The sequence below is a fragment of the Heterodontus francisci genome, chromosome 5 (genome assembly GCF_036365525.1).
Source record: "Heterodontus francisci isolate sHetFra1 chromosome 5, sHetFra1.hap1, whole genome shotgun sequence".
Classification (NCBI taxonomy): domain Eukaryota; kingdom Metazoa; phylum Chordata; class Chondrichthyes; order Heterodontiformes; family Heterodontidae; genus Heterodontus; species Heterodontus francisci.
This window is the reverse complement of record NC_090375.1, coordinates 18,334,390-18,360,011: the sequence shown is the minus strand read 5'-3', so window position 1 is coordinate 18,360,011 and position 25,622 is coordinate 18,334,390. Positions and strand designations below refer to the sequence as shown.

Below are 25,622 nucleotides of genomic sequence, written 5' to 3'. Positions count from 1 at the left end.
CCAATCTTTCCTCGTAAGACAGCCCGCCCATTCCAGATATTAGTCCAGTAAACCTTCTCTGTGCTGCCTCCAATTAATTTACATCTTCCTCAAATAAGACCAGTACTGTACACAGTACTCCAGATGTGGGCTCACCAATGCCCTGTGTAGCTGAAGCATAACCTCCCTACTTTCGTATTCAATTCCCCTCATGATAAACAATAACATTCTATTAGCTTTCCTAATTACGTGCTGTACCTGCATACTAACCTTTTGCGATTCATGCACTAGGATACCCAGATCCCTCTGCATCTGAGAGATCTACAATCTCTCACAATTTAGAGAATATGCTTTTTTTTATTCTTCCTGCCAAAGTGGATAATTTCACACTTTCCCACATCATACTCCATTTTCCAGGTCTTTGCCCACTCACTTCACAAGTTCCTTCCCTACCTATCTTTGTGTCATCAGCAAATTTAGCAAACATACTTTCGGTCCCTTCATCAAAGTCATTTATATAAATTGTAAAAAGTTGAGGTCCCAGCACAGCTCCTGTGGCACACAACTCGTTCCATCCAGCCAACCAAAAAATGACCTATTTATGTCTACTCTCTGTTTCCTGTCAGCTAGCCAATCTTCTATCCATGCCAATATGTTACCCCCTATGCCATGAGCCTTTATTTTCTGCAATTACCTTTGATGGGCACCTTATCAAATGTCTCTGGAATGCTCAACAGCAAACACACACAAAAGTTTTCAAGAAAGTACTACAGGCGTTAAAGCCAACTTGTAAATCAAATTCAGGCTCCTTGCGACGCAGGTTTCTCCAGCTGACAGTGTCATAATTACAGCAATTTTTTAAGCACTCCAAATTCCATGCCAAATTCAATTACAACAGGAAATACTTCAGTCTTTTGCATCTATTCCACAATACAGTAATTGTTAACTATGGGAGTTTATTTTTTTCTCGAAAAGCAATCATTCTGTTTATATTTGGTTGTACTCAGATCACTACAAATTAAACAACTGCTTCCACAATGACAGATCAATGCCTACTTACAATTAACCGATATTAGGAACAGACTATACATTCATATTGTTCAGGGAATTGCATTTTTCACTTTATTGGCTATTTCTTTTTTTTTATTCATTCATGGGATGTGGGCGCCACTGGCCAGGCCAGCATTTATTGCCCATCCCTAATTGCCCTGGAGAAGGTGGTGGTGAGCTGCCTTCTTGAACCGCTACAGTCCATGTGAGGTAGGTACACCCACAGTGCTGTTAGGAAGGGAGTTCCAGGATTTTGACCCAGCGACAGTGAAGGAACGGTGATATAGTTCCAAGTCAGGATGGTGTGTGACTTGGACGGGAACTTGTAGGTGGTGGTGTTACCATGCATTTGCTGCCCTTGTCCTTCTAGGTGGTAGAGGTCGCAGGTTTGGAAGGTGCTGTCTAAGGAGCCTTGGTGCGTTGCTGCACTGCTTCTCGTAGATGGTACACACTGCTGCCACTGTGCATCAGTGGTGGAGGGAGTGAATGTTTGTGAATGGGGTGCCAATCAAGTGGGCTACTTTGTCCTGGATGATGTCGAGCCTCTTGAGTGTTGTTGGAGATGCACCCATCCAGGCAAGTGGAGAGTATTCTATCACACTCCTGACTTGTGCCTTGTAGATGGTGGACAGGCTTTGGGGAGTCAGGAGATGAGTTACTCACCGCAGGATTCCTAGCCTCTGACCTGCTCTTGTAGCCATGGTATTTATATGGCTACTCCAGTTCAGTTTCTGATCAATGGTAGCCACTAGGATGTTGATAGTGGGGGATTCAGCGATAGTTACATTCTCTCTTGTAGGATATGGTCATTGTCTGGCACTTGTGTGGCGCGAATGTTATTTGTCACTTATCAGCCCAAGCCTGGATATTGTCCAAGTCTTGCTGCATTTCTACACGGACTACTTCAGTATCTGAGGAGTCGCGAATGGTGCTGAACATTGTGCAATCATCAGCGAACATCCCCACTTCTGACCTAATAATTGAAGGAAGGTCATTCAGTCTTATAGATACTCGCACCTTCGTAGTTTTTGTTTGAAACTTATACACCTTAGTTTTGCATTCCCTTTCAATCATTCCATTGTGCTAACCACAATATCATGCATGCCAAACTGTCATCTTACCACAACACAAAAGCAAAATACTGTGGATGCTGGAAATCTGAAATAAGAATAGAAAATGTTGGAAATACTCAGCAGGTCTTTCATGATGAAAGGTCATCAACCTGAAATGTTAAACTCTGTTTTTCTCTCTCCTCAAATGCTGCCAGACCGGCTCAGTATTTCCAACATTTTCTGTTTTATGTCATTTTACTACCCTATGGTTAAGGGGTGGATCCAGTATGTTTACTTTTTTGGGAGGGTTTGAGGACATAAATAGTGAAAAATTATTTCCATTAGTGTGTAAATCACTGACAAAGGGGCAGATCAGAAGAATCTTTTTCACGCTAAGTGTTATTTAGGACATGAATGGTATTACCATAAGTGGTCATTGAAGAGTCAATCACAACATTAAAGACATACTAGATAACTACTTCAGAAAAGTATCAAAGGTTTAATTAATTGAAAGAGCAGGGAAATGGGATTCGAGGATATAGCTCCAATGTAAACCTAGAGCAGGCACAATGAGTCAAATGCCCTCTTTCTGTGCTTATGTTTCTATGATTCTACATTGAGTGAAAACTAGATGTGCCTCCAAATTAGGGGCATAGAATCACAGAATGGTTACAGCACAGATGATGACCATTCGGTCTCACTCTTCAGACACACATAGATAAGACAAACAAATAGCTCCTAGTTTAACATCTGTCATTGGGAAATTGTTAGAATCCATTATTAAGGAAGTAATAACAGGACATTTAGAAAGTCAAAACGCAATCCATCAGAGTCAGCATGGTTTTATGAAGGGTAAATCATGTTTGACTAATTTGATAGAGTTCTTCGAAGATGTAGCAAGTAAAGTGGACAATGGGGATCCTGTAGATGTAGTATATCTGGGCTTCCAGAAGGCATTTGATAAGGTGCCGCACAAAAGGTTAATACACAAGGTAAGATCACATGGGTTTAGGGGCAATTTATTAGCTTGGATAGAGGATTGGATAACCAACAGAAAACAGAGTCGTGATAAATGGGTCCTTTTCTGATTGGCAAGATGTAACTAGTGGGGTGCCACAGGGTATGGTCCTCAGGCCCCAAATATTTACAATCTAAATTAATGACTTGGATGCAGGAATAGAAGGTACGATAGCCAAATTTGCAGATGACACTAAAATAGGTGGAATAGTAAGTTGCAATAAAGAAATAAGAAATTTACATATGGATATGGTTCGGTGAATGGGCCAAAATTTGGCAGATGGAGTTTAACATGGATAAGTGTGAGGTTATCCATTTTGGTCAGAAGAATACAATGGCAAATTATCTAAATGGAGAGAAACTTCAGTGTGCTACGGTGCAGAGGGATCTGGGTGTCTTCATGCATGAATCGCAGAAAACTAGTATGCAGGTGCAACAGGTAATAAGGAAGGCAAATGGAATTTTGGCATTTATTGCGAAACGAATAGAGTATTAAAGTAGGGAAGTGTTGCTGCAACTGTACAAGGCATTAGTGAGACTGCACCTGGAGTACTGCGGTACAGTTTTGGTCCCCTTACTTGAGGAGGGGTGTAGTTGCATTGGAGGCAGTTCAGAGGAGGTTTACTGGATTGATTCCAGAGATGAGGGGTTTGTCTTATGAAGAGAGATTGAGCAGTTTAGGCCTTTACTCTCTACAGTTTAGAAGAATGAGAGGAGATCTGATTGAGGGGATGACAAAGTAGAGAGGATGTTTCCTCTTGTAGGGCAGTGTAGGACAAGAGGTCATAGTTTTCGGATAAGGGGTAGCAGATTTAAAACAGAGATGAGGAGAAATTACTTCTCTCAAAAGGTCGTGAGTCTGTGGAACTCACTACCCCAGAGTGCGGTGGGATGCCGGGACATTGAGTAATGGAGAACGGGCAGGAAAGTGAAGTTGAGGCCGAGATGAGATCAATCATGATCGTATTGAATTGTGGAGCAGGCTCGAGGGGCTGAATTGCCTACTCCTGCTCCTATTTCTTATGTTCTTATGTTCTTATTATGGCTATGGTTTAAATAGAATCAAATTTAATGAGAAGACATTCAAAGTTTCTGAAGTCAAATGATATTAAGGTGGCCAATTCGACTTCATGGATTTTTCCCCTCTTTCTTCCCTCCCTGTCTCCAGCATGGGTGAAGAACTGAACATTTCTCGTGATAAAAATCAAATACAGAGAAAATACATTTAAATTAAACATCTTATGCCTGTGGAGAATTTATATTTATGTAAAACATCTCCTCCAATTAAAAAAGAAAACTTACTTTCTTAGCCATATCAACAAAAGTTAATAATGTGCCTTCACATGCCAGATATTGACTGATAGAAGCCAGTGAGACAAACGGCACTTACTTAGCCATGAAATGCCTGTACTTGTCACATAAACATGTAATAAATCACCCACATGAGAAATGGAAATTTTGACAGGACGTGTGAAAGAGAGAGAAATATTGGAAATTCCATTTAAAATTCAAGGATCTTATAAATTTGAAGACTGTATGAGAGCAGCTGTACAAGCACCAATTTGGTTTGCCCACTTCATTGCTTCATAGGTTGTATTACACCACCAACATAATAGTCTCATTGGTGGAAGTAACAAAATCTTTGGCAATATTCTAAATAATAATTTGGATGTCTATGCTGGCCATCATAATTTAATTTATTCATCAATTTAAGATTACAGTGTAAATTTATTGCTTCTTGACTGGGGACCACCAGATAATGATTGCCTGAGCCACTTTCAATCACATTTGTAGTCAACTGCCAATTAATTTGTCCACCTATAACTTATTCTTTTCTCTTCTACCTTAACCCCCTCCATTAAATTTATCAATATTAGCTCAAAATTCCAAGCATTTTTAAAATTCATAACACTTAATCATTTTTTATGGCCTGGATCAACATTTGCTGGGAGTGTTGTCAAGTACATCTTTTTACAGCGGATCACATCACATGTGATGTACTAACTAAAACTAACTTACCTGTTGCAGTTTTTGTTTTGACAGGACTGCTGGCATATTCAGAGGCCTGATTTGACTGCTGCATTACCAAAGGCGTGCTGCCAACAGATACCTCATCCTCCTTCTTCCTCGTTGTTGGCATGACTAACTGAATGGTGCCTGCAGGCTGCTGTAAAGGGGGAAAAACACACCCAGTGTCAGTTCTAATTAATCCCAGTTCAATATAACACAGTCATAAACCCAGAGATACCCTCTGCTCTGCTCTATTCCTCTCCAAACATGTGCCTTAGATACCAGCCCTCAGGAAGCATCAACTGGTAAGACATCATACATTTCCCATTTCAGCCATCTTTTGGCCTCCTGTTTAACATGACGTAATTTAGTGTAATTATTGGGCTGTTTTAAGTTGTGGGCCCATATCCACATGGAACTGAGCTGACATTGCCCAAACTTATTTCAAATGGGATCCTTGCAGCCATCTCTCTGCCTCTCTACCACTGTCTCCTTCTTTAAGTTGCGACCTTAAACCTCTCCTCCACTCCTCACTCCATCTTTAAGACACTTCTCAAAAATCTACCTCTTTGACCAAGTCTGTTCCAATATCTCCTTCTTTGTGGCTCGGTATCAAATCTTATCTGATAACACTCCAGTGAAACATCTTGGGTCATTTTACTATGCTACAGATGCAATATAAATGCAAGTTGTTGTTCTTGTGTTGATGCCTTCTCTATTAATTCTATACAAATGTTTATGTAAAAAAGTGCATTCCTTTGTTTTGTTTACTTATGAAGTGGTACAAAGACAACGGTTTCAGAATTCTGGTTGATATTATGATACAAAATTAGCTGGATATGTGTTTTGAAAAGAAACACAAAGAAATACTTGCAATTATACAGATTAGCAATTCATAAAAATATCACAATGAATTATAGTGAACTATTCTGTGCCAATAATGTCCCACTAACAACAATGAAACAATTGGCAGTTAATTGTTTTTTTTTAAACAATACTGGTTGAGGGAAGAATGTTGATCAGCACACCAGAAGATCTCCCTGGTCTTCTTCAAATAGTGCAATTGGATTATTTACATCCAACCGAACAAGCAAACAGGACCGCAGTTCAACATCTCACCTGATGGATGGCACCTCTTATAAGGCTTCATTAAAGTGTCAGCCTAAATTAAGCAATCAAGGGCTGGTATAGAACTTAAATGGACAACTTACTAAGAGCCTCAATCTAAGACAAGCTAATGCAGTGGCCAAAAGCATGGAGCTTAATGCATGGCTTAACATACAATTCAACAATCCTCATTTAGAAATGAGGAACGATGTTTTGTGATGCAGAGTAAATTAATTTTTCGTAATAGCTGCCATATTTTAACTTTTGAGAGACAATAATACATTGTATATTATTTTCGCCACAGACAGATCAAGCCGCATGTAAAGCAGCACTGGATTTTATCTTGGCTTTTTCAAACAACATAACAGCAGCTCATGTTTTTACCATGAACATGCACATCTTGCTTAAGTAAAGACAATAGCCATCACTGAAAAGAGCCCTGGTAACATCTGAGCTGTCTCACTGGACGGAATAAATATGTAGTAGGGCATTATCAAGTCCACAAGTCTTTATTGTTTTAGACTGCATTGTACAAAACACATTTTCACTGTAGCCTGACAAAAGGACCACAGATTGTGTTTATCAAATATATTGTTATTTCTAGAACTCTAATGCCCTGGAAATATGTAATACCTAACTGCTTGGCAATCTGCACTCTTTTCCAAGCTTTGCTTCACACACATCACTACATGTACACCCTAGCAAAACTTGTGATTACCAAACAAGTAGCTGAATATTTGTAATTGTGGATTATGATGGCAACATCAGTTAGACTTTCTCAGCAGAACTCTCAAACTCTGCAGAGCTGAAGAAGTAGAAGCTTCTGTTACAGGATACTGATTTTTGTACAAAGACTGAGTATTCATGTGGTGGCAAATCCTTAACATTTAGGTCAATGTGCAACAATAAATGCCCTTGCCTTTCAACATACTTCCTCCACAGCAATTGATTATAATATCTTTTTATATACTAATCTCTGGACTTTCTCCATGTCCTCTGTGTGCCCACTATTTCTGTACTACTCCAAAAGGATGAGTTTATTTCACCATCATAGTAGACGAATAGAACAGCATGACAAACAGAAAGAACACCTGTACACTAGGTAATAGGAAACTGGGAATGATATATCTCCTTTTAAGCTTGAATTTGGGGTTACAGCTGATTTAAGACTAAAGAATTTATCTGGAAGTCTGGAAATATATTCATTTCAACTCAACTTTCATATGAATCGACAGATCTTTGCAGCATAGGAAAGTACATTTCACAGAAAGAATCAGGTAGTCATCAGGGTATTAATGCTTGACAGATTTATTTCTTGCTCAAAACATGGAACACACATTAAACTCTTCTACAATTAAAAAATGCCTTAAGCTGTTAAGGTACAATGTATAGTTGACTATTAGGCAAGGGTATTAAGGGTTACTGAACCACGGCGGGCAGATTAATGTTGAGATACAGATCAGCCATGACCTAACTGAATAGTGGAACAGGCTCAAAGGACTGAATGGCCTATTTCTATATTCATAAATCCCAACACTTGTTGATACAAAATGAAATGCACGCATTAAGATCTGGAAGAAAATGTAGGAAGTGAGAAGCTAAATAAAGGGCAGTCAAAGGCAATACAGAAGGAGATGGTGGAAATGGGGGTTCAGAGGCATACTGGTATTGGCACTGAGGAGATGATTTTCGTTTGCAGAGAATGAACCTGGAAAGTGAATGATGACAGAAGTGACGAAAAAAGAAAGCAAGACTTTAAAAGTGTGGTTCCGATAAGTCAGCAAAGCACCTCGATGAGTTGGGAAGTAGAGGATACAAAGCTTTTATTAAATATAGTATGATAATCAGAGACAAGTCAACTTGGGTTCTTTTTAATTTGTTTCTGGGATGTGGGCATTGCTGGCTAGGCCTGTATTTATTGTCCAACCCTAATTGCTTTGAGAAGGTGTTGGTGAGCTGCCTTCTTCAGCTCTGTGCATCAGTTGTTGGAAGGATATGGATGGGGTTCAATCAAGCGGGCTGCTTTTTCCTGGATGGTGACGAGCTTCTTGAGTGTTGTTGGAGCTGCACCCATCCAGGCAAGTGGAGAGTATTCCATCACACTCCTGACTTATGCCTTGTAGATGGTGGACAGGCATTGGGGAGACAGGAGATGAGTTGCTCGCTGCAAAATTCCCAGCCTCTGACCTGCTCTTGTAATCACAGCATTTATGTGGCTAGTCCAGTTCAGTTCTGCTATGATCAACTTGTAATATGCTGCCTCTAATTGTGAGACAGGAGGCAGGGAATAAACCACATTTTGAGAGTTTGTCCTATTGTCCTATTGTGTGGGTGCTTCACCTAAAGGCAGATTCAGTGTTGAATCGCGAGCCTGCAGAATGCAAAAGCTCCTGTAAAAAGGGATGTTCAGTTTGTGTTAGTAAGGGAGAGAGAGAGAAAGTTACAGAACATACGAACATACGAAATTACAGAAGTGAGGGCTATTAGGAACAGATGCTCTATGGCTGCAGATGATCTGTCAAAAATTATTCAGGCAAATCAATAAGAAAAGCAGAAATTGGAAGATGGAAAACTGACCGACCATGCATGGGAGAGCAGCTGAAAGCAGTTCATGAAAGAAATGTTATAAAATATACTCAAGCCTTCAACCCGAGCAACAAAAAAGTTGGAAAGATTCACTAATGTTGTGTTCTGATTGCCTACAAGGCCTTTTTTGTATTATGCATCTATTCTCCTGATCTCTTACAGAAACCCTGAAAGAAAACGGCATAAACGGCCATTTCTGCCAAACTGCAGAAGTTCCAGGTGCGGATCTTTGATCAGTATCCAATTTCCAGCATACACATCATAAAAATCACAGGATCTTTCTTTGTTCTTAGGTTTTTTTTTAACCATAGGTATGTTGAGACTTAGAGCTCAACTTAGCCTTCAGTGAGCTTCCCAACAGCTCAAATTTGATCAGTGAGTAGCTGAGCCATACACATCAAGACAATCCAGCTTCAAAACCCAGACTAACCTTAGCCAGGCAGCAGTATGGCCAATACTTGATCCTGAGGAATGGGGAGGGAAGAGGTTGGCCAACATTCCCATTCCTAATCATTGTCCAGTAATTACCCCACCACCTCGTCCCCTTCCCATGGCAACTTCCCCTGCAATCGCAGGAGGTGTAATACCTGCCCATTTACCTCCTCTCTCCTCACTATCCCAGGCCCCAAACACTCCTTTCAGGTGAAGCAGCGATTTACTTGTACTTCTTTCAATGTAGTATATTGTATTCGCTGCTCACAATGTGGTCTCCTCTACATTGGGGAGATCAAACGCAGACTGGGTGACCGCTTTGCAGAACACCTCCGCTCAGTCTGCAAGCAGGACCCCGAGCTTCCAGTTGCTTGCCATTTCAACACTCCACCCTGCTCTCATGCTCACATCTCTGTCCTGGGATTGTTGCAGTGTTCCAGTGAACATCAAAACAAGCTCGAGGAGCAGCATCTCATTTACCGATTGGGCACACTACAGCCTACCGGACTGAACATTAAGTTCAATAATTTCAGAGCATGACGGACTCCCCATTTTACTTTTATTTTTAGTTATTTTTTCTTTTTTTAATATTTTTTTTGTGTGTTTATTTTATTTCATCTTAGTTTGTTCAGTTTGCTTACCCACTGTTTTTTTCATGTTTGTACTTGCAGTCTATTCACAATCTCTCCGTACTAATGCTTTGTCTTTCAGCACACCATTAACATACCGGTTGCCTTTGCTCCACGATCTTCTGGTCAGCTATTCTGTGACCTTGTCTTATTTACACCTTCTCCTTGGTTATCTCTTGCCCCACCCCCACTTTACTTGCTTATAACCTTTTACATTTCTAATATTTGCTAGTTCTGAAGAAGGGTCACTGACCTGAAACGTTAACTCTGCTTCTCTCTCCACAGATGCTGCCAGACCTGCTGAGTATTTCCAGCATTTCCTGTTATTATTTCAGATTTCCAGCATCCGCATTATTTTGCTTTTATTATACCAGTAAGTATTGTTGGAAATGTGAGTGTGATTTTTGAACATTGGGAGGACAGAACGAAGTACAGCTGCACTACCCCCATGGCAACGTAGCCTACAACATTCACAAATAAATAATGGGCACTTTGATAACGTATTGAGGATGCCTAGTATCCATGGAAGCATACCCCAATAAAGAGTCAATGAATTCAGAAGAGTGGGGTGGATAATAGGCAAGAAAAAATTCCTACCCTTTGCCATGTCGTGTAATTAAACATGAACTGAGGAAACTAACTGTTATTTCAGCTACAATAAACATATTAGGAATAAACCAAATGGCACGGATAGAGCATTAAAGAAACAGTTAAGTATACACCATTCACATTATATCTACTCATTTTAAACATAGTTCATTAATGGACTTAGTTTCCTAGGTTGTGTGGCCTTTCTTTTCAATAAAATTACCGCTGGTTTCAATCCTTCTTGAAATGCAATGCAATACCATGACTGGCAGGCTAAAAGTAAACAATAAATTAAATTCAATTTTTAAATCTCCAAGGAAAATCACAATTGTTGGAATTACTTATTTCACCAGAGTCATAGTCATAGAGTTATACAAAACAGAAACAGGCCCTTTGGTCCATCGTGTCTGTGTCGGCCATACAGCACCCAACTATTCTAATCCCATATTCATGCACTTGACCCGTAGCCTTATATGATATGGCGTTTCAAGTGCTCATCTAAATATTTCTTAAATGTTGTGAGGGTTCCTGCCTCCACCACCTCTTCAGGCAGTGACTAGGTCATATTAATTTTGACAATTTGTTGCCCTGCAATTTATTTTCTTCAAGTGTCAATCCAACTTCCTTTTGAAAACATTGATTATCCCTGCTTCCACCACATTGTGGGCAGTGAGCTCCAGGTCATTACCACTCACTATGTAAAATAGTTCTTCCTCACATTCCCCCTGCATCTCATGCCCAAAATCTTCAATCTGTGTCCCCTAGTCCCTGTACTATCAGCTAATGGAAACTCTTTTTCCTTGTCTAACTTACCTAAGCATGTCATAATCTTGTACACCTCTATCAAATCTCCCCTCAATGTCCTTTGCTCCAGTGAAAACAAACCCAGCTTTTCCAACCTATCCTTGTAACTAAGATCCCCCAATCCTAGAAAATGTCCTTTGCACTCTCTCTAGGACCCTCACATCCTTCCTAAAATGTGGTGGCCAGAACTGGACGCAATACTCCAGTTAGGACCTAACCAAAGCTACATAAAGGTTCAACATAACTTCCCTGCTTTTGCACTCTATGCCTCTATTTATGAAGCCCAAGATCCCATATGCTTCGTTAGCCTATCTCTCAATATGTTCTGCCACCTTCAAAGATCGAGACACATGCACTCCCAGGTGTCTCTGTTCCTGCAAACTGATACGGACAAGGGAGAGATGATAGGGGGGTCTCCTACGTTTCACCTCTCAAATGACAAAAACAGCATGTTTTAAAAAAGTGCTTTCGCTCCTGAGTGCTTTAACTGTCAGGAACAGACAAATGCCAGGTTCCCCCGTAAGTTTTAAAAGGAAGATAAATGTTTATTGTTCAACACCTGACTATATTCGCAACTACACCCACACTCACACTCAGACAAATACACACTCAAGAAAAGACTACGATTATGATTCCAAGATTTGCACTTGCTTTTTGGGGTGAAGACTTCAAATAATGCAGGTCTGTAATCCCTTTTTGTTCACTGAAGAAAAGCATAGCCAGTCTTTCCAGTACGGTCGCCCTCTCAATTTTTACCATATTCATTGCCTCTACTCTCTCTGCTTCTAATGATATTTTGGCAGGTTCCTCCTCCTTAGTAAACACAAAGTACATATTAAGTATTGTGGCCTTGCGCTGCGTCCTTAAGCATACATTTGGCCTGGTTCTTGCTTGAAGAATTCACCTTACATGTATCATACGCCCTCTTATTTTGTTTCATCATAATCTCTATCTCCCTCATCCTCCCTTACCTTTTACCCTTGTTGGAATGTACCTAGCCTTCATGATGGTTAACCCATTGTTCTAATTCAGCTCTTCCTATCAGTTTTTGGTTCATTTTATCCTGGCTAGATCCCTTCTCATTTCATTGAAATTAGCCTTCTTCCAATCCAGCTGTTCTATCTTGTATACCTCTCTGCGTGCTCCCCCTCTGTGTCTCCCCCCATGTTCCAGTGCCCTGCGCCCGCTGAGAGAAGGGGGGGGGGCACAGAGGGAGGGAGGAAGCATAGGGGATTGGCAACACAGATGGGGTGGCGACACAAGTGGGGGGAGGGGGGGGGGCAGCTCAGAGTTGGGAGGGGGAGGACACGGAGGGGGTCCCGGAGAAGCAGAACAGACACAGAGGGAGAGAGGAGGGACAGAGAATTCCAGAGGTGAGGTGACAGTGACTACCCTTGACATCAAGGCAGCATTTGAGCAAGTATGGAATTAAGGACGCTAGCAAAACTGAAGTCAATATGAATCAGAGGGAAAACTCTCTGCTGGTTGGAATTATATCTAGCACAAAGAAAGATGGTTTTAGTCGTTGGAGGCCAATCATCTCAGCTCCAGGACATCACTGCAGGAGTTCCTGAGAGTACTGGCCTAGGTCCAACCATTTTCAGTTGTTTCTTCAATGACCTTCCCTCCATCATAAGGTTAGAAGTGGGGATGTTTGCTGATGATATTCAGCACCATTCACGACTCCTCAGATACTGAAGCAGCCCATGTCCAGATGCAGCAAGTCCTGGACAACATCCAAGCTTGGGCTGATAAGTGGCAAGTAACATTTGTGTCACACAAGTGTCAGGCAATGACCATCTCCAACAAGAGAGAATCTAACCATCTCCCCTTGATGTTCAATGGCATTACCATTGCTGAATTCCCCCACTGTTAGCATCCTAAGAGTTACCATTGACCAGAAACTGAACTGGACCAGCCACATAAAAACTGTGGCTATAAGAGCAGGTCAGAGGCTAGGAATCCTGCAGTGAGTAATTTATCTCTTGTCTCCCCAATGCCTGTCCAGCATCTACAAGGCACAAGTCAGGAGTATGATGGAATGCTCTCCACTTGCCTGGAGCTCCAACAATACTCAGGAAGCTCAACCCTATCCAGGACAAATAGTCCACTTGTTTGGCACCTCATCCACCACCTTCAACATTCACTCCCTTCACCACTGATGCACGACAGCAACTCATTAAGGCTCCTTTGACAGCACCTACCAAACCCACGACCTCGACCACCTAGAAGGACAATGGCAGCATATGCATGGGAAAACCACCACCTGCAAGTTTCACTCCAAGCCACACACCATCCTGGCTTAGAACGATATTGCCATTCCTTCACTGTCACTGGTTCAAATTCCTGGAACTCCCTTCCTAACAGCACTGTGGGTGTACGTACACTTCAAGGACTGCAGCAGTTCAAGAAGGGATGGACAATAAATGTTGGCACATTGACATTGCATACTATTTTGATTGCTAACTAGCTCATACAGTTGTGCTGCTCTCCACTGATGTTTGTATGCTTAGCTACTTTATTATAGGAAGAAATGTGTTTTAAATCAGACTGTGCTTGCTAGGATTATTTGATGGTATCACAGTGAAGGTGCCCCTAAGTATCAGCGATCATATTATAATTGAAATTTACATTTTGTTTAAGGGAGAGAAGAATGGGTCCAAGACGAGTATTTGAAACTTAAATAAGGGCAATTATGGGGGCATGAAAGCAGAGCTAGCTAAAGTGAACTGGCAAATTAGGTTAAGGGATAGGTCAATAGAGATGCAGTGACAGACATTTATGGGGATATTTCAGAATACACAGAATAGATACATTTCAATGAGAAAGAAAAATTCCAAGGGGGAGAACCTACCCTCCGTGGTTAACTAAAAAAGTTAAAAATAGTTTTAAACTTAAAGAAAAAGCATATAATTGTGCAAAGATGGGTGGCAGGTCAGAAGATTGGACAGAATATAAAAACAGCAAAGAATGACTAAAAGATTGACATAGAGGGAAAAATTAAGATTACGAGAGAAAGCTAGCTAGAAATATAAACAGATAGAGTTTCCATAGACATTTAAAAAAAGAAAAGATTTAACAGCGTGGGTATTGGTCCTATAGAAAGTGAAACTGGGGAATTAAAAAGGGAAAATAAGGAGATGACAGATGAATTGAACAGGTTAGTATTTTGCATCAGTCTTCACTATTGAGGATACAAGTAACAGCCCAGAAAAAGCTGTAAGTCAGGAAATGGAAGGGAGGGAGGAACTCAAGAAAATTACAATCACCAGGAAAGTGGTACTGAGCAAATTGTTGGAGCTGCGGGCTGACAAGTCCCCGGGTCATAGTCATAGAGTCACAGAGAGATACAGCACCGAAACAGGCCCTTCAGCCCACCGAGTCCGTGCCAACCATGAACCACCTATTTATACTAATCCTATATTAATCCGGTTTTTCCCTCACATCCCCACCTTCCCTCAATTCTCCTACCACCTACCTACACTCGGGGCAATTTTTTTTACAATGGCCAATTTACCTATTAACCCGCGTCTTTGGCATGTGGGAGGAAACCGGAGCACCTGGAGGAAAGCTGGGCAGTCACAGGGAGAACTTGCAAACTTCACACAGGCAGTACCCAGAACCGAACACGGGTCACTGGAGCGGTGAGGCTGCGGTGCTAGCCACTGCGCCGCCCACTTCATTCTCAGGTCCTAAAACAAGTGGCTAGTGAGATAGTTGATGCGTTGGTTTTTATTTTCTAAACTTCCCTTGCTTCGGGGAAGGTTCCATTAGATTGGAAAATAGCCAATGTAAATCCTTTATTCAAAAAGGGAGGGAGACAGAAAGCAGGAAATTACAGGCCAGTTAGCTTAACGTCTGTCTTAGCGAAAAGGTCGAAGCTATTGGTAAAGATGCTTTCGCAGGGTATTTAAAACAAATTCAAGGTAATCGGTGACAGTCAACATGGTTTTGTGAAAGGGAAATCATGTTTAATCAATTTATTGGAGTAATTTGAAGAAGTAACATTTGCTGTGGATAAAGGGGATATACTATACTTAGATTTTCAGAAGGCTTTTGATAAGGTACATCAAAGGTTATTGCAGAAAATAAAAGCTCATGGTGTAGGGGGTAACATATTGGCATGGAGAGAAGATTGGCTTGCTAAAAGGAGACAGAGTAAGCATAAATGGGTCATTTTCTGGTTGGCAAGATGTAACAAGTGGTATGTTGCAAGGATTAGTGCTGGGATCTCAACTTTTTACAATTTATATAAATGACTTGGATGAAGAGACCGAAGGTATGGTTGCTAAATTTGCTGATGACACAAAGATGGGTAGGAAAGTAAGTTGTGAAGACACAAGGAGGCTACAAAGGGATATAGGTAGGTTAAGTGGGTGGGCAAAGATCTGGCAAATGGGGTATAATGTGGGAAAATATGAAATTCTCCACTTTGGCAGGAAGAATTAAAAAGAAGCATTTATCTAAATGGTGAGACTTTGCAGAGCTCTGAAGTGCAGAGGGATTAGGGTGTCCTCATACATGAATCGCAAAAGGTTAGTATGCAGGTTCAGCAAGTAATTAGGAAAGCTAATAGAATGTTGTCATTTATTGCGAGGGGAATTAAATACAAAAGTAGGGAGGTTATGCTTCAGTTATACAGGGCAGTGGTGAGACCACATCTGGAGTACTGTGTACAGTATTGGTCTCCTTATTTAAGGAAGGATGTAAATGTGTTGGAAGCAGCTCAGAGAAGGTTTACTACACTAGTACTTGGAATGGGCGGGTTGTCTTATAAGGAAATGTTGGACAGGCTAGGCTTGTATCCACTGGAGTTTAGAAGAGTAAGAGGCACGTGATTGAAACATATATGATCCTGAGGGGCTGAGGGGTCTTTACAGGGTGGATGCGGAAAGGATGTTGCCCCTTGTGGGAGAATCTAGAACTAGGGGTCAATATTTAAAAATAAGTGGTCACCCATTTAAGACCGGGATGAGGAAATTTTTTTTCTCTGAGGGTCATGAGTCTTGGAACTCTTTTCCTCAAAAGGCAATGGAAGCAGGGTCTTTAAATATTTTTAAGGCAGGGGTAGATAGATTCTTGATAAGCAATGGGGTGAAAGGTTATTGGGGTTAGGCGGGAATGTGGAATTGAGGTTACAATCAGATCAGCCATGATCTTATTGAATAGCAGAGCAGGCTCGAGGGGCTGAATGGCCTACTCCTGCTCCTATTTCTTATGTTCTTATGACAGCATTAGATTCATATACACTTCATATACAGATTAATTGCCCCCATGTCAGTGATTGGGTCAATAATTTTGTCAAATGTCCGTGGTGCAACATGTCAGTGTCCATCCCTGCTCCTGAACACAATCTAGAAATTCCTCCTCTTCATTTCCCTTTACTCTAAAATTATTCCAATTGATATTTGGGTAAGTAAAGGCTCCCAACATCAAAACTCTATAGTTCTTGCACATCTCTGTGATTTCCTTGCAGATTTGCTTCTCTATCTATCTCTCTCTCTATTTGGGGGCCTATAGAATACCCCTAGTAGCGTGATCATAATCTTTTTGCTTCTCAACTCGAACCAAATAGATTATGTCCTTGTCACCTCATGAACATCCCCTCTTTCCAACACAATGACTTCCCTATAATATAATACATAAAAAATATAATCCATAATCAGGACTCTTAAACCACATCCCTTTTGTCCTTCTCTATCATTTCCAAACAATTTATATCCTTGTATATTAAGGGCCCAGACCTCACCATTTTTAAGCCACATTTCCATTATTGCTACAACATCATATTCCCATACTGGTATTTGTAGTTCACCAACTTATTCACCACACTTTGTGCATTTACATACATGCATTGCAATTTTGTCTTTGCAATCCTTATATCCCTTCTCAGTCTGCTCCTATTTAATATGGAACTACTCCCTTCTCTAGTACTGTCGAACACTCTCACATTATGCACCTTATTCCTCTTTTCTACGTCTACATGCTGGTGCTCATTCCCCTGCCAATTGAGTTTAACCGCTCCCCAACCGCACTAGTGAACCTCCATGCGAGGACATTGGTCCCAGTCGTGTTGAGGCACAATCCGTCCCTTTTGAATAGATGCCTCCTGCCCCAGAGCTGATCGTAATGTCCCAAGAATCTGAAGCTCTCCCTCCTGCACTATGTTTCAAGCCACACATTGATTGTTGCTATCTTCCCATTTCTACTCTCGCTAGCGCGTGGCACTAGGAGTAATCCAGAGATGAGTACCTTCAAGGTCCTACTCTTTAACTTCATTCCTAGCTTCTGAAAATCTGACTGTCGAACCTCAATACCTGCCCTTGCTATGTCATTGGTACCAACATGTATCACAACTTCTGGATCAGTCCTTCCCCCTGCAGAATATCCTGCACCCTCTTCATGATGTCCTTTACTCTGGCACCAGAGTGGCAACTGTTATGACAGAGGTGGGAGGAGTGCACTGTCTTTTCACAGAATAGTTACAGAGCAGGAGACAGCCATTTGGCTCATCGTGTCCACACTGACTCTCCGAAAAAGCAATTCCCTCAATTCCATTCCCCCGCCTTCTCCCCATAAACCTGCTCATTCTTCCTTTTCATTTAAAAGTCTAATTCCCTTCTGAATGCTTCAATTGAACCTGCCTCCACCACATTCTCAGGCAGCACATTCCAGACCTTAACCACTCGCTGCGTGAAAGTTTTTCCTCATGTCACTTTTGCTTCTCTTACTAAATACTTTAAATCTGTGTCCACTTGTTCTCGATCCTTTCATGAGTGGGAACAGTTTCTCTCCATCTGCTCTGTCCAGAGCCCTCATGATTTTGAATACTTCTATCAAATCACCTCTCAACCTTCTCTTCTCCAAGGAAAACAGTCCTAACTTTTCCAGTCTATCTTCATAACTGAAATTCCTCATCCCTGGAACCATTCTCGTGAATCTTTTCTGCACTCTCTCCAATGCCCTCATGTCTTTCCTAAAGTGCGGCGCCCAGAATTGGACACAATACTCCAGCTGAGGCCGAACTAATGTCTTATACAAGTTCAACATAACTTCCTTGCTCTTGTACTCTCTGCCCCTATTAATACCACCTAGGATACGGTATGCTTTATTAACCGCTCTCTCAACCTGTCCTGCCACCTTCAATGACTTATGCACATTTACACCGAGGTCCATCTGCTCCTGCACCCCTTTTAGAATTGTACCGTATATTTTATATTGTCTCTCCATGTTCTTCCTACCAAAATGAATCACTTCACGCTTCTCTGCATTAAACTTCATCTGCCACCTGTCTGCCCATCTCACCAACCTGTCTATGTCCTTTTAAAGTTCTACGCTATCCTCCTCACAGTTCACAATGCTTCTAAGTTTCATATTATCTGCAAACCTTGAAATTGTGCCCTGTACACCAAGGTCTAGGTCTTTAATATATATCAGGAAAAGCAAGGGTCCCAACACTGATCCCTGGGGAACTCTACTACAAACCTTCCTCCAGCCCGAAAAACATCCTTTCACCACTATTCTTTGTTTACTGTCACTCAGCCAATTTTGTATCAATGTTGCTACCATCCCTTTTATTCCATGAGCTACAAGTTTGCTTATAAGTCTGCTGTGTGGCACTGTATCAAACGCCTTTTGAAAGTCCAACAGCATTGCCCTCATCAACCATCTCTGGTAGCTCCTCATGATTTTCCTTTAAGAAATTCATGCTGGCTTTCCTTAATTAACTCGCATTTGTCCAATTGTTCTAGTTACACTTCTCCACAGGTCACAACATATATTTAAACGTTTACCGTGTTACCAATGCGGTCAATCATATGCTCTACTCTTTATCCCAGAATAAATTACACCAACCAGGTTGCTTTAATAAACAAAATTATCAGATTATAAAACAAGACTTATCCAGTAACGAAGCAACGTATTAACACACAGATTGAAATATGAAAGTTCACTTTTAAAATCCTCCACAGACAAACTCCGTCACACTGAAAAAAATATAGAAATTCTCTCTGCAGAGGTCTGTTACAAGTAAAAGCCAAATACTTGCTAATTTTTGAAGCAAAAATGAGAAGATATGCATGGAAGTCAGTTCTCCATTTTGATCTGGCGTCCAGGTACACGTAGACGGATCACTGGGATCTTTTCAGAAGCCGTTCTTTTCAGGTGGCATCGAGAATTAATCTGGCAAGTTTTTCCAGGAGAAATTTGGCATCAGGGGTTTCAGCCAGCACACGCCTGAATCGCAGAGTTTTTCCAAAGACAGGAGGAAAGAGGAGCTGACACACTGGACTTCTCAAGGTCTCTTAGAGAGGTGCAGGCAAAATGAGCTGGGAATTTCTTTTTTCTTGACAGACAAAGCACCAACTGTCTTCAAAACAGTTCAGACCCCAACTGAACTGAAAATCCAAACCCCCAAACAGCCAGTCGACCTCCTGACCTCCAGAAACCTTGACACGTGGCTTCTCTGTACTCATCTCTCCTTAGTCCAAGGTTCCCGTTGTTTATTTATCTTAAGGCAGGTAATCTCCAGTACAGGTTGATTTTAGCAATCCCTGATTCTTCCAGTAATTGTTTTCAGTCAAGTGTCCTTTCAATGACCCCCATGAAAAAAACAAAGTCCAGCATTTCTTCAGGCTTCCAAATGAATCCATTTCCACAATTTAAATAAGTTTTTAAAAACATATTTAAAAGAAAAATAGAAGCCTTTCATAACACAACACATCATGCAGGACTCGCGATGACAGTTACAGAAATGCCTGTCTGTCCTCTGTCCCCCAGACTGTGGAATCTCCCATAACAACTGTATTTATACACTTTGCTGCTCCCTCCTGTACAGTCCCTTGCTCATTGGTGCCATGGTCTGGCTGCACTCCTTCAGTGTATCGTCACTCCCAGCAGTCTCCAATGCTGAGTACCTGTTTGAGAGTAGCACACACCCCGAAGACTCCTGAACCTCCTGCCTCTTCCTACTTTTCTGGATGGCCACCCACCTCGTATCCAGAACTCTTACTGCCTGAGGGTGGGGGGAGGGCGGGGGGGAGGAAGTGGGGTGGTGACCGTCTACTGGAAAGTATGATCCAGGAAACTGTCCTGCTCCCAGATGCTCTGCAGTGACTCCCGCTGCCCTTCAAGCTCAGAAATTTTGAGCTCGACCTGAATCAGCTGGAGACACTTCCTAAATGCACCAATTAAGGCAGATATCAGATAATTTAGCAGTATGCGGGAGGTAGATTGGGAGATGTTGAACTGGGAAGCAGTTTTGGTAGCTAAAGAGGGCATATTTGAGGACAGATCCCATATTTGGCAGCTTTGGTTTGTGACTTTCTAAAGGATCGCAACATACATTGAATTTGGTTTTTTGTGATTAGTTTCTGGACATATATATCTGTGCATATATAACAGCTGTTAGTAAATATAAACATCCTAATCACTAAGTAACAACAAAAAAATGAGAATTAGAGCTTATTGCTTGCTTCCAAGTTCAACTCATTTCCTTTTATAAAAAAAAAACTATGAGAAAAGGCACTCTATTTTTCTCTCTGTCTTCTTGTCCAAGAGCTGTCAGCAATTAGAACATTTTTTTTCTAACCATCAACAAAATATAGGTAATAGAAGTAGAGGCTTTCTTATTGCTTTCAAAATTCAATACATTTTTTCAAAAAAACTCAAATTAGGATCAGGTAAGGCACTCAGCTTAATGGACTTAAACATTCACATTCCCATCAGAAATGTGTATATTGTTTTTCACACTATAAAATAGTGACAAGGCAAATAGAGATTTGTTGACAAGTATGTGCCACATCAAAACTCTAATACATGGCATATGCATTTTCAGACAGCAAGCATATTCTAATGTCTAATATCCATTCTATATTTTAACCCAACCAAATATATCCTTTGTTTGTTTTTATCCTGATGGCAACAGACCAGAGCAAGAGGTTTATGGCAAATCAAATACAGACAAACTGCACTCTTCAGACATAGATTCTGTCATGATCTCAATACCTGTTGTCTATGTTTCACATTCCCTTTCTGAGGCCGCTGAAGAAGCCATGTGTAGAATATTGGGTCCACGTTGACTGAAATTCCCTGCACATTGGCCAAAAGAACAGCTCCTAGAAGAAAAGACATTTAATTAAATTACTAATTTATACATCATACTCCAGGTATTAGGTCAACTGTGTTTGCTTGGAGTCAAAGCAAATCTAAATTAAGTCACAACGCAAGAGAGAAGCTCTAACTAAATTCTAGCCCTCCCAATTTAATTTGAAGTCGTAATAAGGACTTTGAGTGTGCAGGTGGAGGCGGTGGTGTAGTGGTAATGTCACTGAACTAGTAATCTAAAGGCCCAGGCTAATGTCCTGGGGATGGAATTTAAATTCGGTTCATTAATAAATTAAATTAATTAATAACTATCTGGAATTGAAAGCTACTTTCAGTAATCGTGTCATGAAACTATCGATGGTCATAAAAACCCATTTGGTTCACTCATGTCCTTTAGGAAAGCAAATCTGCCATTTTTACCTGGTCTGGCCGACATGTGATTCCAGACCCACAGCAATGTAACTGACTCATAAGTGCCCTCTGAAATGGCTGAGCAAGCCACTCAGTTGTCAAGAGCAAGTAGGGATGGGCAACAAATGCTGGCTTTGCCAACAACGCCCACATCCCATGAAAGAATATTTTAAAAAAGCTGTTCATATATTATCAAAGATGTGACAATCAATGTTACTCTGGAGTGACACTGCGCATTGGAAGAATAAGATAGAGCAGCATAAGAGATACAAGGTTTAAACACACACTCCTACTTCCCAAACTCAGACACACTGCACCTGACTGGTGGGTAAAAGGCATGGAAGAACGCTATCAACAAGAGCAAGATTGGATGGAGATTGGGGAGCAAATCATCTGCCTAACTTGCTCTGCACAGTGGAGGGGTATACTTGTCCTGGTAACATCATAACTTCTACCCAATAAATGAACACTATTCGCTGCGAATGGAAAACTCTCCAGAACAAATAACTACCCTGGCCTGGAATTTTCTGCATGTTTGTGGCCAGAGACAGTTGCATTTGGAGCACAAATTAAATAAGTGACCCAAATGATCATGTAAAACTGGGCATGTGATTTATGCGCAGAACAATAATATGCCCAAATCTCCTCAATATTTCACGATCGTCCATTGATCCCTCCCACCCAAATATATCCCAGCTCATTATATTGTCTCCTCCCCAGGCTAAAGATCCATACATGTAAATTTCCTGCAATTACACCGGTTTAAAATTAGTGCAACACTTACTCGCAGCAGGAGAGGTTTTTTTTGAGCTTTTATAAATGTTTATCCTCACTGAGACCTGCACTGTGTTTTCTGTTTCTTTGAATGCATTAATGGTGTCAGTATAAGTTGCAGTAAAAATTGGAAAGCTTCCACGATTGCAAGTTCTTAAACATGTGTTGCTAATGTGCATGAATGATGGTTAATCGTGGATGATGGTGTATCGTGGATAGCACGTATAGAGAGGTGGTCAGACCCCACAGGCAGGAAGGGAATGGGTGACCACCAGGCAGAGCAAGAGGACTAGGCAGGCAGTTCAGGAATCTCCTGTGGCTATTCCCCTGCAAAACAGGTATTTTTCTTTCTTCTTCTTCTTTGGTCTCCTTGTCTCGAGAGACAATGGGTAAGCGCCTGGAGGTGGTCAGTGGTTTGTGAAGCATTAGCTGGAGTGGCTATAAAGGCCAATTCTAGAATGACAGGTGCTGCAGATAAAATTGGTTGTCGGGGCTGTTACACAGTTGGCTCTCCCCTTGCGCTTCTGTCTTTTTTCCTGCTAACTGCTAAGTCACTTCGACTCGCCACACTTTAGCCCCACCTTTATGGCTGTCCGCCACACTGGCGATTGACTCCCACAACTTGTGATCAATGTCACGGGACTTCATGTCGCGTTTGCAGACATCTTTAAAGCGGAGACATGGACAGCCGATGGGTCTGAAACCAGTGACAAGCTTGCTGTACAATGTGTCCTTGAGGATCCTGCCATCTTCCATGCAGCTCACATGGCCAAGCCATCTCAAGCGCCGCTGACTGAGTAGGGTGTATCTGCTGGGGATGCTGGCCGCCTCGAAGACCTCTGCGTGGGAGATACAGTCCTGCCACTGATGCCAAGGATCCTTCGGAGGCAGCGAAGATGGAATGAATTGAGACGTCGCTCTTGGCTGACATACGTTGTCCAGGCCTCGTATGTATAAAAAGGTATACTGCTTTGGATACTGTTGGGGGGAGCAGCAACAGCCCAATTCGTTGCACCACTGTTGGCTCTGCTGCACGGGGGAGGAGTAAAAAGTGTGGGAATGCAATAGTTATAGGGGATTCAATTGCAAGGGAAATAGATAGTTGTTTCTGTGGCCGCAAAAGAGACTCCAGGATGGTATGTTGCCTCCCTGGTGCTAGGGTCAAGGATGTCTCCAAGCGGTTACAGGACATTCTGAAGGGGCAGGGTGAACTGCCAGTGGTCGTGGTACACATTGGTACAAATGACATAGGTAAAAAAAAAGGATGAGGTCCTAAAAGCAGAATATAGGGAGCTAGGAAGTAAGTTGAAAAGTAGGATCTCAAAGGTAGTGATCTCAGGATTACTACCAGTGCATGTGCTAGTCAGAGTAGTAATAGCAGGATATATCGGATGAATACATGAAGAGATGGTGTGAGGGGGAGGGTTTTAGATTCCTGGGGCATTGGGACCAATTCTGGGGGAGGTGGGACCAGCACAAACTAAACGGGTTACACCTGGGCAGGACCGGGACTGATGTCTTCGGGGGAGTATTTGCTAGAGTGGTTGGGGAGGGTTTAAACTAAAATGGCAGGGGGATGGGAACCTTTGCAAGGAGTCTGAGGAGGGGGGATCAAAGACTAGAACAAAAGACAGTAAGGGGAATAAGAAAAGTGATAGGCAGAGAAATCAAGGGCCAGAATCAAACACGGCCATGGTGAAAAATAGTGGGAAGGGAACAAGTAATGTTAAAAAGACAACCCTTAAGGCTTTGTGCCTTAATGCGCGGAGCATTCGCAATAAAGTGGATGAATTAATCGTGCAAATAGATGTAAACAGTATGATATAGTCGGGATTACGGAGGCATGGCTGCAAGGTGACCAGGGATGGGAAATGAACATCCAGGGGTATTCAGTACTTAGGAAGGACAGACAAAAAGCAAAAGGCGTGAAGTTGCATTGCTGGTTAAAGAGGAAATTAATGCAGTAGTGAGGAAACATATTAGCTCTAACGATGTGGAATCTGTATGGGTAGAGCTGAGAAACACTAAGGGGCAAAAAACGTTAGTAGGGGTTGTATATAGACCCCCAAACTGTAGTGGCGATGTTGGGAAAGGCATTAAACAGGAAATTAGATATGCATACAATGAAGGAATATCTGTAATTATAGGTGACCCTAAACTGCATATAGATTGGGCAAATCAAATTCATCACAATACCGTAGAAGAGAAATTCTTGGAGTGTATATGGGATGGTTTTGTGGACCAATACGTTGAGGAACCAACAAGAGAACAGGCCATCCTAGACTGGGTATTGTGTAATGAGAGAGGAATAATTGACAATCTAGTGGTGCGAGACCCCTTGGGGACAAGCGACCATAATATGATAGAATTCTTCATCAAGTTGGAGAGTGACGTAGTTGATTCTGAGACAAGGATCCTGAATCTTGGTAAAGGAAACTATGAAGGTATGAGGCGCGAGTTGGTCATGATGGATTGGGAAATGTTACTTAAAGGGATGACAGTGGATAGGCAATGGCAAACAGTTAAAGAGTGCATGGATGAACTGCAACAATTGTTAATCCCTGTCTGGTGCAAAAGTAAAGCAGGAAAGGTAGACAAACCATAGCTTACAAGGGAAATTAGAGATAGCGTTAGATCCAAGGAAGAGGCATACAAATTTGCCAGGAAAAGCAACAGCCCTGAGGATTGGGAGCAGTTTAGAATTCAGCAAAGGAGGACCAAGGGATTGATTAAGAAGGGGAAAATAGAGTACGAGAGCAAGCTTGCGAGGAACATAAAAACTGACTGTAAAAGTTTCTATAGGTATGTGAACAGAAAAAGATTGGTGAAGACAAATGTAGGTCTCTTACAGTCAGAAACAGGGAATTTATTATGGAGAAAAAAGAAATGGCTGACCAACTGAATGCATACTTTGTTTCTGTCTTCACAAATGAGGATACAAATATCATAGCAGAAATGTTGGGGAACACAGGGCTTAGTGAGAGAGAGGAACTGAAAGAAATCAGTATTAGTAGAGAAATGGTGTTGGGGAAATTGATGGGATTGAAGGCCGATAAATCCCCAGGGCCTGATGGTATGC

At 41.5% G+C, this 25,622-nt stretch overlaps 1 protein-coding gene across 10 annotated transcripts in view; it reads right to left on the bottom strand.

Moving 5' to 3' along the window:
• Positions 1-25,622, bottom strand: part of LOC137369760 (intermembrane lipid transfer protein VPS13B-like) — a 1,379,747-nt gene that overhangs the window by 641,759 nt on the left and 712,366 nt on the right. For 6 of the 10 annotated variants that reach the window (XM_068031175.1, XM_068031169.1, XM_068031166.1 and 3 more), the window contains 3 exons: positions 21,260-21,369; positions 11,906-12,067; positions 5,118-5,265 (listed from right to left, as the gene is read on the bottom strand). In XM_068031175.1, coding sequence (XP_067887276.1) covers positions 5,118-5,265; positions 11,906-12,067; positions 21,260-21,369 — 420 coding nt within the window. The remainder of the gene's footprint in view (positions 1-5,117; positions 5,266-11,905; positions 12,068-21,259; positions 21,370-25,622) is intronic. The other 4 variants (XM_068031172.1, XM_068031173.1, XM_068031170.1 and 1 more) reach the window with 1 other exon arrangement.